The sequence below is a fragment of the Neolamprologus multifasciatus genome, chromosome 14 (assembly GCF_963576455.1).
Source record: "Neolamprologus multifasciatus chromosome 14, fNeoMul1.2, whole genome shotgun sequence".
NCBI lineage: Eukaryota > Metazoa > Chordata > Actinopteri > Cichliformes > Cichlidae > Neolamprologus > Neolamprologus multifasciatus.
In genome coordinates this window covers 29,612,126-29,628,049 of record NC_140452.1, presented here as the reverse complement: position 1 = coordinate 29,628,049, position 15,924 = coordinate 29,612,126, and the positions used below count along the sequence as shown (strand labels likewise).

General features: G+C 38.9%; 1 protein-coding gene and 1 pseudogene across 2 annotated transcripts; one reads left to right on the top strand and one right to left on the bottom strand.

The window, feature by feature from the left end:
* Positions 1–5,043: 5,043 nt before the first annotated feature.
* On the bottom strand, positions 5,044–12,034 carry LOC146504306 (uncharacterized; annotated as a pseudogene). Its single transcript, XR_014868655.1, has 5 exons — positions 8,090–12,034; positions 7,319–7,646; positions 7,128–7,233; positions 6,752–6,991; positions 5,044–6,648 (listed from the first exon to the last, which is right to left on the bottom strand). The product of XR_014868655.1 is annotated as an uncharacterized LOC146504306 (transcript).
* A 771-nt stretch (positions 12,035–12,805) lies between these two features.
* Positions 12,806–15,921, top strand: LOC146504305 (uncharacterized). The gene is made up of 3 exons (XM_085130509.1): positions 12,806–12,932; positions 13,529–13,618; positions 13,793–15,921. The coding sequence occupies exons 1-3, from the start codon at positions 12,806–12,808 to the stop codon at positions 14,050–14,052; spliced, it is 477 nt and encodes a 158-aa protein (XP_084986635.1). The 3' UTR covers positions 14,053–15,921.
* The last annotated feature ends 3 nt before the right edge of the window (positions 15,922–15,924 follow it).

Genomic DNA, 15,924 nt, shown 5'->3' with positions numbered 1-15,924 from the left:
GGACACATGTGTGACTGCTGTGATTAAAGCATCTTTCTTTCAGCTTAATGAGTGTAGGAGCCATAATTTAATGTATTGAATTTTTTGATGATCACTGGGTTTTCATTTGTTTGGTTGCTATGGTGATGTGTAATGGGAGTCACGTGGGTGCTAGCGGTGACATTAAGAGGGCGTTGTCAGTCTGTCATTCACTGGTTTTGATTTTGACAGAGAGGAGGGCTGGGTAACCATAGTTTTTATTGACCGCTGCACAACATGTTTCGTCTTGTTACATTAGAACCTGTGACGTTGTAAGAGTCCAAATCTTGAGATGACATTACTCTGTAAACACTTTAATAAACAAGCAAACAATTCCACCTCTGGCATTATTGCGTAAAGTTGACAGCGCGTCAGGCAAATAGGCGGGCTCCATCCCCGGCCTCTAGCGACTGTGGAAGTCGCTACAATGAGTGAACCGTCAGCTCGTTCAAACACACGTTAAAGTCCGTTTGGCTCAACACCACCGAACAGAGGCAGCAATATAACTTAGCTAACATTAACAGTGCAGTGAATCCTGCTTGTGCCGTGATATTCAGGACTGCAAACCGAGCAGCATTACTGACTTTCAGCCTGTTGTGTTTGTGGATATATGACTGACTTTAATTATCCACAAAATCATCACATTCTCTGTAAGATTAAGGTCTACTATCGAACGGCGTGTAAAGTAAAGACTTTAAAACAAAGTAAACGCTGAAAGTACAAACATCGCTAATGTCACATAACTTTGCCGGCATGTGGCCAACAGTAATGTTTTAATGTTCCTCATTATTAAACATTTGCACATAAATAAGTGACATAATATTCAGAACTTACTTTTGAAAGTTTACTCTTTGGCCGCTCCGCTTCCACTTCGTTGAAGTGTCTCCCAGTCCCAGTGCACTTGTTAGCATGTTTTGGTTCGTGCAACTGGTCCGTCCGGTTATTGTCTCCCCAGAAACATTTCTGTTGTCTTTTTTCCTATTTCCGTTGTGTTGTGTGTGCTTTTGCAGCGTTTTTCTTTTTGCAAGCGTTTTTCTTTTTGCAGCGTTTTTCTTTTTGCAAGTGTTTTTTCTTTTTGCAAGTGTTTTTCTTTTTGCACCATTTTTCTTTTTGCAAGTGTTTTCTGAAGTTGCAGTCCGTTTGGCCTCTCAGGGCCACCGTAAATGTCCCCAAACCTTACGATGTAACTACAGCCCAGGCGATGCATTAATGACTAACCCTTATATTGTTGATGGATTATCTCAGTTGTTCTCCTGACAGAAGTTTGGTCCTTTTACAGCATCCTGCCATGTGATTGCACGTGACTTGTCCTTATCCGGGATATTGGGAACCCTCACGTTAACTTTGATTGAGTGGAAAAAAGTTAGCGTTCATCCTTCAGCTTCACTATGTAATTCAGTATGCTGAATCTTAGCATTGAATGTCCAGGATATTCTAATCAGTACAATTTAGGCATTCACTCCACCTACAGTATCTACACCTGTGTGGCAAAGATATAGATAATGAAATGTAATTATTATTAAATGCCGTGCCCTGAGTCCCCTTAGCCAATTATGCACATCACATCTGCTTCAGGTAAGTAAATATGTCATTTAATTATTTGCACAGTAAATAAATATGTAATATGCACAAAAAACACTCACTTATCCACCAACCAGTCGAGGCAGATGGCCGCACTCCTGGAGCCTGGTTCTGCCAGGGAGTTTTTCCTCTCCACGGTCGCTCATAGGAATCAATTGGATACAATAACTGCGTTGCTTTTTGGTCTGTCACATTGACCAAAAAACAACATGTTCTTAATAGAGTGGCAAGGGAGTGTTTTACATTTTCCATCTGTGAACCGTAGCTTCTACCACTCATTTATTGATTTGGAACTAATTTGGCACAAAATAAAGAAAACCCATCTCTCTTGTTTGTTTATTGCCCACTTTGCGCCTGAAAGAGGAAAAGTTCAGCTGAGCTAAACAGGTGATGGAGAAACAGGTTTACCTTTTAGGTCATATGAATGAGTTGAAGGGAAGTTATGAACTGTTTCTGAGAGACAAATCACACCAGGATCCTTCTCTACGTAGCTGACAGCTGGTAACACAGGCGAGTCTAAGTCATTTAAAATACTTAGCTTTTAATAAATAATTATCTGAATCTTGCAACCTAAGTGGTTATCTGATGTAAAATGTATAGAAATAATACATATATACCAAATACATTTTTCAAAGTGAATTAATAATCCATCAATAAATACGTCAAATCGAAAATGAATTTTACAAAAAAAAAGAATTCAAGTCTCAATAAAAACCTGAATTCCAAACCTATTTTCAAATTACAAATTAGAAATAGTGTAACTCCACTTTTTTATGATACTGATATCTTAAATTTGTATATCTGCCAATACTGATATGAATCTAGTCTATTTTATAATCAATAAAACTGTTTTTTTAATATCTTGCTGCATTTTTATACTAATTTTTTTTAAAAAACAACCCAAACACTAAAGTTATTCTATTGTACTTGAATGCAAAATATACACTGCACCCAAGCATATATGCCAACCCTCTTGATTTTTCCAGGAGAATCCTGAATTCCAGTACCCTCCCGAAAATCTACAAAACTTTTTCAACACAAGTATGAAAAACAGTGTTTTTCATAGTGTTTAAAAAAAAAAGGCATGAAACTAAATAAAATGAAAATGGTCCTGCCCCAGAAAGTGCTATAAAAATGTTATGCCTCTACTCCATAGCGTTGTCTTGAGGCAACAAACCACATTTTCATGCCTCACACACTGGCCCTTCAAAAAAAAAAACCAACTTCTTTTTTTTTTTTTTCAAATAATGGTACCAGGCACATCTCTTTCCAATAAAATGATGGGGGGGGGGGAAGGTGGTGTGACTTTCATTTGGGGGAGGGGAGACTTTGTTCTGTAAGCTGCATTACATGAGAGACATCTCCGTCACTATTTTTCATGTTTATAGTGAAATAAATGTATATAAAAATACTTGCATGTGCATGAATACGTTAAGAAGTATATTTGATTGCTTGTTCTACTTTTTAAAATTTATTTATACAGTAAAACTGTTAATTTTCATTCATGCCTCAAGGCAACACTGTGCAGTTAGCTTAATTTTTTTCCGGCAATATAATGCATTAGCATATGTGTCTAGAGATGTTTGTGTGCATGATCATAGTTTTTTACTTAACAATCTGCTGATAATTACATGACATGGATGTAAAAAGCCTTTATGGAAGGTACCCAAGGGAATGTGCAGTTGGGGTTTAACCCTTTAGATCCCAGTATCTTTACATAACCGCACAGGTTTTTTAACAGAAAAAACCCGAAAAACTTAAATATTTTCCATAAAATACATTTCAAAAAATATTTGATTGTTATTAGAATTAGGTTTTTAGATGGGTCAAAGATTGGCACCAACATTCATTTTGATCCATCATTATTTTTTTGCATGGGCAAATAATAAAAGAAAACCCTCACATTTGTGTCCCTAAAGCCCCAAAACGGTCTGTCCCCAAAAGGTGCTATAAAAATGTTATATATTAATATTTTTTCCACTTTAAATGAGCCAGTCTTTTAAAACTACTTCTGCCTAAAATATTCATATCAATTTTTAATTATATTACGTGGAGGTTAACCCTTTAGATCCCAGTATCTTTACATAACTGTACAGGTTTTTTAACAGAAAAAAACGAAAAACTTAAATATTTTCCATAAAATAAATTTAACAAAATATTTGATTGTTATTATAATTAGGTCTTTAGATGGGTCAAAGATTGGCACTAACATTCATTTTGATCCATCTTTTTTTTTTTTTTTACAGGGGCAAATAAAAAACAACAACAACTCACACTCGTGTCCCTAAGCCCCAAAACGGTCCCTCTCCAAAAAGTGCTATAAAAATGTTATATATTATTATTGTTTTCCATTTTAAATGAGTCAGTCTTTTAAAACTACTTCTGCCTAAAATATTCATATCAATTTTTAATTATATTTCGTGGGGTTTAACCCTTTAGATTCCAGTATCTTTACATTCTTCTCCTGACAGAAGTTTGGTCCTTTTACAGCATCCTGCCATGTGATTACACGTGACTTGTCCTTAACCGGGATATCGGGAACCCTCACGTTAACTTTGATTGAGTGGAAAAAAGTTAGCGTTCATCCTTCAGCTTCACTATGTAATTCAGTATGCTGAATCTTAGCATTGAATGTCCAGGATATTCTAATCAGTACAATTTAGGCATTCACTCCACCTACAGTATCTACACCTGTGTGGCAAATGTGTGGTAAAGATATAGATAATGAAATGTAATTATTAATAAATGCCATGCCCTGAGTCCCCATAGCCAATTATGCTAAGTTTAGCTAGTAAACTAGTTTGCTAGTGTAGCTGTTGAAATGAATTTTGATGGTACAGATATAATAGGATTTACATTATTGATATTTTACTACATATACACACCATTATTTGAAAACAAAAGAATCCTCAGTTGTGAAATGTAACTCAGTTGTCTCAAATATTACATTTCAGTTAAAATTCAAAGTATATATATATTTCTGTTTCATATCATTTATAACTTGTGACTGTCTAACAGACAATTATTAGTATACAATGAACACTGGCTGAGGGCTTTAGTTATATTTAAGGGCAATATCCCAAAAATAAACTAAAAAGATTTGATCCTTGTACGTTTCACATACAATGGAAGTTAAACTGATGCAGGAAATATTCTTTTATTGGACAGAAAACTGGGCAATATAATTTACTTATAATGTGAAGATATCAGAGCATTAAACAGGTTGTTTGGGTAAGAGGCTCTAACAGGAGAGAGATGATGCAGAAACATGACATTCTTATAAAATACCGACACTTTATAAATAATAATAATAATAACTTTATTTGTAAAGCGCTTTCAAACAAAGTGCTGTACAACTAAAATAAAAAAATAAAAGCGATACATAGCAATACAGGTAAAAGACACAGTACAAGTTAAAAACAGTAAAAATTTAAAAACTAAAAGATGTAAGATAGGGTGAACCGATGTGTCTTCAGCTTAGTTTTAAAAACCTCCACAGAGCATGCCTGCCTAATATCTTGAGGGAGGGTGTTCCACAGAAACGGGGCACGTAAAGAAAAAGCACGCTCTCCAATTGTCTTTTTTCTGGCTCTAGGAACCTTTAGAAGGTCAGAGTCCTGAGACCTGAGAGCACGGGATGGAACGTATAGATGTAAAAGGTCGGAGAGGTATGAAGGTGCCAGTCCGTTTAAAGCCTTGTGGGTGAGCAGCAGGACCTTTAAAATCTGCTCGAACCTGACAAGGTAGCCAATGAAGAGAGTTCAGTACAGGGCTAATGTGCTCAAATTTCACAGTTCTTGTTAAAATGCGAGCAACTGCATTTTGCACCATCTGTAGACCTCTAAAACTTTTCTTTGGTAGCCCAGAAAGAAGAGCATTACAATAATCAATACGCGAGGACACAAATGCATGGACAAGAACCTCTGCAGTGTCGCTTGACAAAACTTGTCTGATTCTGGCTATGTTCCTCAAATGATAAAAGGCGGTCTTTGTTATCTCTTTTACATGAGACTCGAAAGAGAGCACCATGTCGAACCACACATGGTGTGTACAACTTTGCACAGGTCTTTGAACCTTTGATTTAAATGAGCCGCATACTTTTCCCATTTAAAACCTTCACAATCCCACTGTGATGAAAACATTTTAACTAAATATATTCTGGATAAATCAAAGCATTATCAAAGTTGTCCTTGGTTCCTTTTCTTTTTCCTTCTTTCCCTGTCAGATCCTGTCCTGCAGGGTAAACATAAGTGAGTGGTTTCCTGTACGCAGCTGTTATAGTTTGTGTTGGAGATACTTGTGCAAATGCACAAAAAAACCCCACATTTCTAGAAACTGTTTTAAATGTTTTTAGCACTCCCTCAACTACAGAGAACATGTGTCTATTCTCCCCCTGTTCTCTCCATCTCTCAGCTGCTGCTGGCTCCCTTTTCTCCTCCTCTTCTTCACACACTGCTGAATCTGTCCTGGTGTTTCATCAGGGATGGAGAGCCTCTGTCCCGTCTCCTCTCACCATCTCAGTCTCTCCTTAATCTGGACACTTGTAGAAGGAAATCAACCATGGTAGTTAACTGCAAAAGCAGCAGAAGTTTCCTTCTAAATTTGAAGGCTGCTCATGTGTGCTGTGCGGCTTACCTGTGTCTGTTATTTCTGAAATACGTCTCTGAGTCTTCTTTCCACCTCACAGCGGGGTTTATCCGAGACGCTTTCTTCCCACATCTTTCTGAAATTGCTCTGTTTGACCAGGTCTTTTAGGATGGCCTTTCCATGAGCTCTGCAGAGAGAAGCATTTTTAATCAGCACTTTAGTTTCTAAGTAAATGCAGAGAATTTATCAAAAGAAAGTCAAAATAGAAATATCAGCCTATAATTGTTAAAAGTTCACACTGACCTGACTTAAGAGGAGGCATCCTGACACAGTTCACTGACAGCCAACAGGAAGCATTTGGTGAAAATCTGTCCTGCAGACAGAACTTTCTCCGCTTCCATGAATTTACTGATTATGAGGAGCGCCAGTGCAGCACCAGCTCTCACGAGAACGCTCTTATGTCTGAGGAAGGAAACACAGACAAATCCACTCAGTGTGTTTGATTTTCACCTGATCTGATTGTGATGCTGGGGGTCACAGATACTCTTCACAGGTGTGAACTTACTTCAAACCATCAGTCACCAGGCTGTTTAGAAACCGACTCGGGCTGCAACCGTGAACCAGAGCTGTCAGAGCTTCCTTGGCATGCTGCTGAATGAACACATTGGCATTTGCCCTTGCAAACACCTGGAGTAAACTCTCACAGGTCCATTCAGCTTCTTTGTCCATCCTCTCTGAGGTGTACACACAAATATATTATGGTGTCCAGTGCCGCACAGGACACACAAGAGCGATTGTTTTTAATCTAAAGAATCAGAGGAAAATTTCAGCAGTTAGAAATCAAACCTGTTACAAAACTGCATGAGACAGGGCACGCTTGCAAACATGGACAGAAGAGGGTGGCAAAAACACAGATGTAGAGAGAAAAACAGCTGGTATACCTCTTGTGTCACCCCCAAGCAAACTGTACGGAGGTTTAACTCCAACTCCTCTTGGTGATGTCGCGCCAGGGTGCGGATGTATCGTAGCCCCTCTATCTTTTTCTGCCTGTAGGAAGATCAAATAGTTTTAAAACTCATATCCTCACATTAAATTAAAAATAATTAATGATAATAGTAGAAAATCATTTTACCAGTCGTCCTGACTCAGCAGGCTGAGGCTCAGACAGAGAGTCTCTGAAGGATTCGAGACTGGCTGTAGCTCCTCCCCTAACTTTTTGTCAATTGACAGGAGGTACCCCACGATAAGCCCTTTAAAGTACACCTCTGGAGGGTGTCTAACAACCCTTCGAGGTTTCCTTTGTTCTGGAGCTGGAGTTTGAGGAGGAGCTGGAGGAGCTGGAGCTACAGCCCCTGCTCGAACTCCAGCTCCTCCTCCAGTTTGAGGCGCTGGAACTCGAGGGGGGGCCGGAACTGGAGCTCCAGGAGCTGGAGCTTGGGAAGGAAGAAGCCGCCGCCGAGCTGCAAGGGTTGAGCATTAACAAGACAAAAGTGCACTTTAAAGGGGAGAGCAAACCATGTATGTCTATAAGCGTGTTTATTAAATTAAAATACAACTTTTCAATTCAACATAATCAATCTTAACCTCTTAAGCCCCAAGCCTACCTGATCTCCTGCTTTTTGCCCCCGTATCAGGGGGCGTTGGGGCTTAAGAGGTTAACCATTTACCAAAATTTGTATTCAAATAAAAGCAAATCACAGGCTGGATAAAAAGTGAAGCTGAAATGTCATATTTTTCACCTCTATAGATATTTTACCATGGCAACACCTTAACATTCAATGTGTTTTAGCAATGTGTAAACTCTGGTTGGAGGGTTTATCTCTCACACAACAGCTGATTAAAAGTCTGAAGGGTTTAAATGTCTGACATTCTGACTCTTTACTGCGTCGATATAAGAACTGACCTGTTTCTCTGTAGTTTTTTGACCTCACTGGAATCTGACATCTGTGAGGTCGAGAAGATGATGGAGGACACGGAGCAAATGGTGGAGGAGGAGAGGGTGTCTTAACTAATGGGATAGCCCTGAGCTCCTCGGGAGTGCGACTGTCTCGAGGTGTTATTGAACTTCCATCAGAGCTCAATGAAGATGCCAAGCTCAATTCCCGCTGCAGCTGCACCTCCCCAAAAATTTCACCAAGTGGATGCAGGCTGTCCCTGGCTGTTTCTCTAAAGGCTGTCATGTTTCCAACAGCCACCCTGGATTCCAAGTGACCATTGAAAATCCGGTCACGGATCCGATTTTCTAAGTCCTCTACAGGTCGAAGAATCTCATCAATTCGGGAAAGAGTGTCTGTCCTTCTCTCCATGTTTTCTATGTCCTCTGTATATCTCTAGACAATCAGATTAAAAGAAAAAAAAGCTGAGTTGACTTGAAATGTTTAAAAATTATTTTACAAAAATAGATTCACAATTTTACTGTGATAAACTAAACGACATTACACCATCACACATCTAATCCTAGAAGGTTTGTTTTTTAAATGACCAAAGTATTTTAACTTTATGCCATCACTAGTGACGTCTGATTTTGCGCATGCAGACCGCTTTGAGCGTTCACACTAGAGCGCGTTTGCTGTCACGTTTTATTTGTAGTGCGAACAAGCAGACAAAAAAGTCAGATTTGATGCGCTTTCACCTGTAGTGATGGGATTTCCGGCTCTTTTTAGAGATCCGGCTCTTTCGGTTCGGCTCACTAAAAAGAGCCGGCTCTTCAGGTTGTTTTGTTGCTTTAATTTATTTATTATTAACAATAATATAAAATTATGCACAAAAGGACTTACTAACGTAAAAAAAAAAGTGGTTTTATTTATATATGTTTATATATAAATATATGCGGTGGCTCCTAGAGACAAAACACGTACAAACTCCAAAACACATTTCTAGCATGAACTGAACTTCCAAAGCAGAGCTACTAGATCACTTAAATTACACAATTGAAAGCATGTGTGTATTGTTTGTGTATTTATACACAGGCACTCATATATATTCAAATAATTTAAAAAAAAAAGTTCATTTACCTGTTACTACCACACACCAAATCCGGTCGTTGGTACTTGCTGGCTTGTGTAGCCACTAGGTAACAAAAGCTCAACACTGCGCCCAGCATCCTGGAGCACTTCTGTTGTCTTTTGTACGTGTTTTTAGTTTTTACGTGCTTCGGAGTTTGTACATGTTTTTTACGTGCTTCGGAGTTTGTACGTGCTTCGGAATTTGTACATGTTTTTACGTGCTTCGGAGTTTGTACGTGCTTCGGAGTTTGTACATGTTTTTACGTGCTTAAATAAATGGATATGAATTCCTTCATGTAGACAGGATCAACAAGAAAGGAGGTGGGGTGGCACTTTACATTGATAAAAACCTAAAGTACGAAAGAATGGGAAGAATGACAACTGTTATTGATGGAGTGATGGAATGTTTATCAGTGGAAATAAGTATGGAAAAAAGGAAAAACCTAATTGTCAGTTGTATATATAGAACACCAGTATCTAAGATTGAGATATTTAAAGATAATATGGAGGACTTATTTACAAATATAAATTAGAAAAGAATGTTTATTTGTGGGGACTTTAATATTGACTTATTGAATCCAAATCATAATAAGAGTACAGAAGAATTTATTGATTCCATGTACAGCATGGGTTTATTTCCACTGATAACAAGACCGACCAGAATAACATCTCATTGTGCAACTCTATTAGATAATATATTTACAAATATAATAGAAGGAAATATAAAAAGTGGGCTGTTAATTAATGATATAAGTGACCATTTACCAGTCTTTGCATCTTATAATTGTCATTATAAAGTGAACAACGATGGACATAAGATTATTTACAAAAGAATAAGAACAGAGAAGACATTAAATTGTCTTAGAAATGAACTTTTAAAGCAAGATTGGAATATTGTATATGAACAAACAGAAGTTAATAAAGCTTACGAAGGATTTTTAAGAACATTTAACACATTACTTGTTAAAAACGGCCCAGTAATTGAAATCAATAGGAAACACAACTATGCAAACCCAAGACCATGGATGACTAAAGGACTACAAAATGCCAGCAAAAAAAAAAGAATACCCTATATCAAGAATTCATAAAAAAGAGAACAATAGAAACTGAAAGGAAGTATAAAACTTACAAAAATAAATTAACTAATATAATGAGATCCTGTAAAAGAGAGTATTACATTAAAAGGTTAGAACACAATAAAGATAACACAAGAGATATATGGAATGTATTAAACAGTATAATCAAAAATGAATCAAGGAATAATGATTACCCTGGGTACTTTATAGAAGGGACAAGAAGTATTAATAACATGGAAGAGATAGTAAATGGCTTTAATGAATTCTTTGTAAACATAGGGCCAAAACTGGCAGAAGAAATAAAGGTTGATGGAATAGAAAGGGACACTGGTGAAAATATTGAAAGGAATAGTAGCTCAATGTTTTTAAGAGCAGTGGAAGAGAAAGAGATTTATGACATAGTTAGAGGATTTAAGAACAAAACCAGTACAGACTGGAATGATATTGATATGGTAACAGTAAAGACAGTTATTGATGGTATTGTAAAACCATTAAAATATATATTCAGCTTGTCGTTTCAAAAAGGGGTTTTTCCACAAAAAATGAAAGTTGCTAAAGTTATTCCCATTTACAAAACTGGTGAAAGGCATCATTTTACAAACTATAGACCAGTGTCAATACTCTCCCAGTTCTCTAAGATACTGGAAAAACTTTTCATAAAAAGATTTGACAGTTTTGTGGAAAAATATGAATTAATGACAGATAGTCAGTATGGGGTCAGAAGCAACAGATCAACAGCTTTGGCATTAATAGATTTAATGGAAAAGATAACGGAATGTATGGATAATAAGAGGTATGCGCTCGGCGTTTTCTTAGATCTAAAGAAGGCGTTTGATACTGTTAATCATGAAATTCTATTAAAAAAACTGGAAAAGTACGGGTTTAGGGGAGTGGTTTTGGAATGCTTAAAAAGCTATGTAGGGAATAGGCAACAATATGTACAAATAAATGAATATAAATCTAATTTGATGGATATAGCTTGTGGAGTACCTCAAGGTTCAGTACTGGGTCCAAAAATGTTTATTATGTACTTAAATGATATCTGTAGAGTATCGGAGACTTTAAAGTTTGTAATATCTGCAGATGACACAAATATACTGTGTTCAGGTGTGGAATTGCCACAGGTTTTGGAGATGATCACACAGGAATTAACGATATTAAAGAAGTGGTTTGATATAAATAAATTATCATTGAATCTAGATAAAACCAAATTTATGTTGTTTGGAAACCAAAAGAGAAACATCAAAGTAGAAATATGTGTTGACAATGTATATTTAGAAAGAGTAAATGAAACAAAATTTCTTGGGGTGATCATTGACCACAAGCTCTGTTGGAAGCCACATATTACTTATGTTCGGGGGAAACTGGCACGGGGCATTGCCGTCCTGGGGAAAGCAAAGCATATGCTGGATCAGAAAGCACTGCACATTTTATACTGTGCTTTACTACTGCCATATATGAGCTACTGTGTAGAGGTCTGGGGAAACACATATAAAAGTAACACACAAACAATAACTGTAATACAGAAAAGGGCCATTAGATTAATAAATAATGTGGGGTACAGGGACCATACAAATGCACTCTTTGTCAAAATGCAAGCTATTAAATTCCAAGACTTGGTGAAGCTTAAAACAGCGCAAATAATGTATAAAGTAAGAAATAAACTGCTTCCAAAAGAAATCTGTAAATTGTTCATAGAAAGAGAAGGTGGGTATAACTTAAGAGGGAAATGGAATTTAAAAATACAAAGTGCTAGAACAACTTTAACGGTGTGTTCACACCGAACGCGATGGACGCGAATAGAGCGTCAGGTTTACATGTAAAGTCAATGGAAAAGCGCGATGACGCGCGATTGCGGGTCCCGCGAAAATTCGGAAGCAGATTTGCGTCGCGAAAACGCCAAAACTCGTGAAACGCGCGTCAGTGTAGCGCGTCTGGCGCGTTTGACTCGCGAATAAAACCACGCGCGTGAGTTTTTGTGTTGCATTTTGTGCATACGCGCGTTTCGCGTCTACCGCTCGAGTTGGAAAAATCTGAACTCCAGCGTCAAATCGCGCCGCGACAACCAATCAGGGGCCTGGTGACGTGGCTCTGACCTAGGTCAAAGGGGCAGATCCAGCCAAAGCCCTTCATTCTTCATTCAGTATGGAGGAAAAGCTAATCAGTGCCGTGGCTAATCACCCGGAGCTGTACGATGCTAGCTACTACTTTTACCGAGACAGGAATAAAAAGGACCTAGCTTGGAGACACATAAGTGAGGAGATCGGGCAACCTGGTAAGTTCATTCCTTCTTTTTAATTTTCAGACTGACCCGATGAACCCGCGCAAAAGCTAGCAAGCCCGCCTACTGTCCCGCTATTTTCCCACTGATGTACAAATACCTTTCCGCTAACAAGATAATGCGTTTATTCAGAGGACATCTGCAGGAGAAAGTGGAAGAGCCTCAGGGACAGATATAATAAGGAGAAGAAGGCAGAGAAGGAGAAGAGGAGTGGGTCTGCAGCAGGATCGGGGAGAAGATGGAAGTTCTTCGCGGTCATGGGGTTTCTGGACCCCTTCCTCACCCCGCGGGAGACAAGCGGCAATATGGTGCGGACCGTGGAGAACTTCTCCCCCGAGGACCAGGGACAGCCCGAAGAGGCAGCAGGGGAGTGTCAGTCAGAAGGTATGTTTACATTGAGTTAATGTAGGCAGTTAATTTATGCGTGTTGTCATACAGGAACATATTTTGTTTATTAATAAACAGTATACAGTAGTCCCGCTGTTCATCCGTCACTGCCTCGCCTTTTCGCTGATTTTTTTTATTGCACCGTACAGCTTTCAACTATGCGCATTGCATTCTGCAGCCCAAATGACAAATCTCCTCCGTGTCGTGTCTCCTGCGCTTGCCAAACTTATCATGTTTGGTTTTGATAACCATCACGTCCAATAGAAAAAAACAGCACAAAAACACTCATAACTATGAGCCTCATTCGGAAATAGACACCTGCACCGGGAGCAAAAAAGGCGCACAAAAGTGGCGCCGCAGACGGAGAAAAAGCGCGGCATAATACTTTTACGTTTTAAAATCGACAAAGGTTTGCACTTTGAGAATCAACTTGTGAGAACTGTGACTACTGTTCATGTGCTGCAATAAATGAGAGACCACTGTATATAATAATAAGTATATAAGTATATAATAATATAATATTCTCTATGACTATTGTCTTCAACCTATATTAACATTAATAATAATATTAACATTTAATATTGTCTTCATAGAGTCAAGTAATCATGCAGCAGAGTCCTCAGCTGTCTCTTCTCCTGGCTCTCCAGTCCCTGGTCCCTCCACTCCTGCTGCTGCACCCACAGGTATGAACATCAAGCACTGACAGCTTTTTACTTGCTTGAATTCCCTTGTGATCACCTTTACTAAATATCTACAACCAATCTGTTTATATCATGTTTTTTTTTTTCAATTTTGAAAATGAAAATCTAGTAGCAGCCTTCTCATTACTTTGTGTTGTTTTGTGCTGTGTTTTACAGGCCCACAGAGGAGGACAGCTCGAAGGCGGGCGAGGGACGGGTCCCAGGACGGTCCATCGGCGGTGGAGCTGGCCATCCTGGAGTCCCTAAAGAGGCCACGCCCATCTCCAACTGAACATTTCCTCCTCGGCCTTGTTCCTGCTCTGGAGAGCATGCCGCCTCAGACACGAGAATTCGTGAAATTTCAAATTTATAAATTAGTTTTTGAAAACAGCACAGCTGTGTTAAATTTGGAAACATTGGACCCTAATGATCAGTAGTTTTCTGATGAGGCAGCAACTCTCCAGGGCAGAAACAATGTTCTTATTTTTCTCCTCCTTCTCCCTGAGGCTCTTCCACTCCAAGCTGGGTCCTTTTTATTCCTGTCTCTCTGTAAATAGTTAAATTTCATATATTTATGATAAATGTTTTTGTTAATGAATTTATATTTTTTCAAATAAACATTTATAATGACAAAATGTCTCTGTTCTACTACACAGCAAATATTGGCACCCGACTTGACACAAGTAGAATTTATTTCATATTATACTAATGACAAAACATACTAATACAGTGGGATGCAAAAGTTTGGGCAACATTGTGAAAAGTAATTATTTTCTTGTACAAATCACTGGTTGTCACAATAAAAATAGTCAGTTAAATATATCATATAGGAGACACACACAGTGATATTTGAGAAGTGAAATGCAGTTTACAGAAAGTGTGCAATAACTGTTTAAATCAAGCAGGTGCATAAATTGGCAACACAAAAAAAGAAATGAAATAAATATTTAGTGTATATCAATGTGTGTGTCTCCTATATGATATATGTAAGTGACATTTTTCATTGTAACAGTGATTCATACAGGAAAATAATGACTATTAATAAGGTTTCCCAAACTTGTGCACCACACTGTATATAGGAACATAGTGAAGACAAGTTACTTAAGAGAGTAAAAATAGGTTCGTTTATTTTGGAGTAGAGCTCCATTTATTAAGAAAAAATTAAAAGGACAGGAACACTCTTTAGAGGTTTGTGGGTGGCCGTTGTGGGGAAGTCACTCGGACTTCAAACAGGCTACTCCTTTGGTTGCCAAGACACAGCTCCCTCCGCCGAGAAGTGAGCCATGAATTTCTCCCTCACCAGGACAGCCTCTCTGGAGGAGTTGTTTGCTGCCATACGACCCAGGCCTTGCAACGGCTCCACCACAGCAGGTGCCCCTCTCTCGTCCACACAGCGCAGAAAATTGTGGAGAACACAAGTTGCCTTCACACACTTCTCCGCTCCGTCTAAATAAAAAGGAGTGAGTATCACTACAAAGGTTAACTCAGTGGTCCTAATGCTCCAGTTTGATATCAGCAAACACCGAGCGCATACATTGATATGACACCACAGCCATGCTATCATTCAAACACTGATAACAGCATAAATCGAATTAAATCGGGACTTGATGAGACCTTCTGAGTATCACTAGAAATATTATAAACAGTCGTCTCCGTACCACAGTTTGCTATCAGTAAAAACCGAGAGCATTCACTGTTAGCATAGCACGTCCATGTTAGCAGTGTATAAATGGATGGTTTAGCATGTATTAGCACACGTATCAATAAAGGACTACCGTATTAAATACTTTTACTAACCTCAGGCAGATGGACAGGCGCTCTGCAGGTGGGATTGAGCGCCTGTAATTGGTGTCTAGGCGGGCGATTCTGGGACCGACCCGGGGAAGCAGGTCCTCAAACTGGCCGAGTGAAAGACGGTGATGTCGCTGGAATCGGCCGTCATCCAGGCGCAGCTCCTGGAGCAAATGGTGAAACTCACCAAACTGCTCATGCCTCTGGAGGACCTGATGGACCCAGGTAGGGCGAGGGCGTCTTTTACGCCGCTGCTCTGCTCTCCACAGTACATAGAGAAGGGAGACTCTCTCTTCAAGCGCTAACTCGACAGCTGCCATCTTGCAAAGATACCGGTCTGGCACAACTTCCTCCCACATCCCTCCCACATTTCCGGTTCACGCGCGTCAAAATATCATATTTTGAAGCGCGATGGATTTTTCTTGGACACGCGTTGAGACGCGAATGTGCACGCGTCAAATTAGGGGCGTTTGGGGCGTTTTTGTTCGCGTCCATCGCGTTCGGTGTGAACACACCGT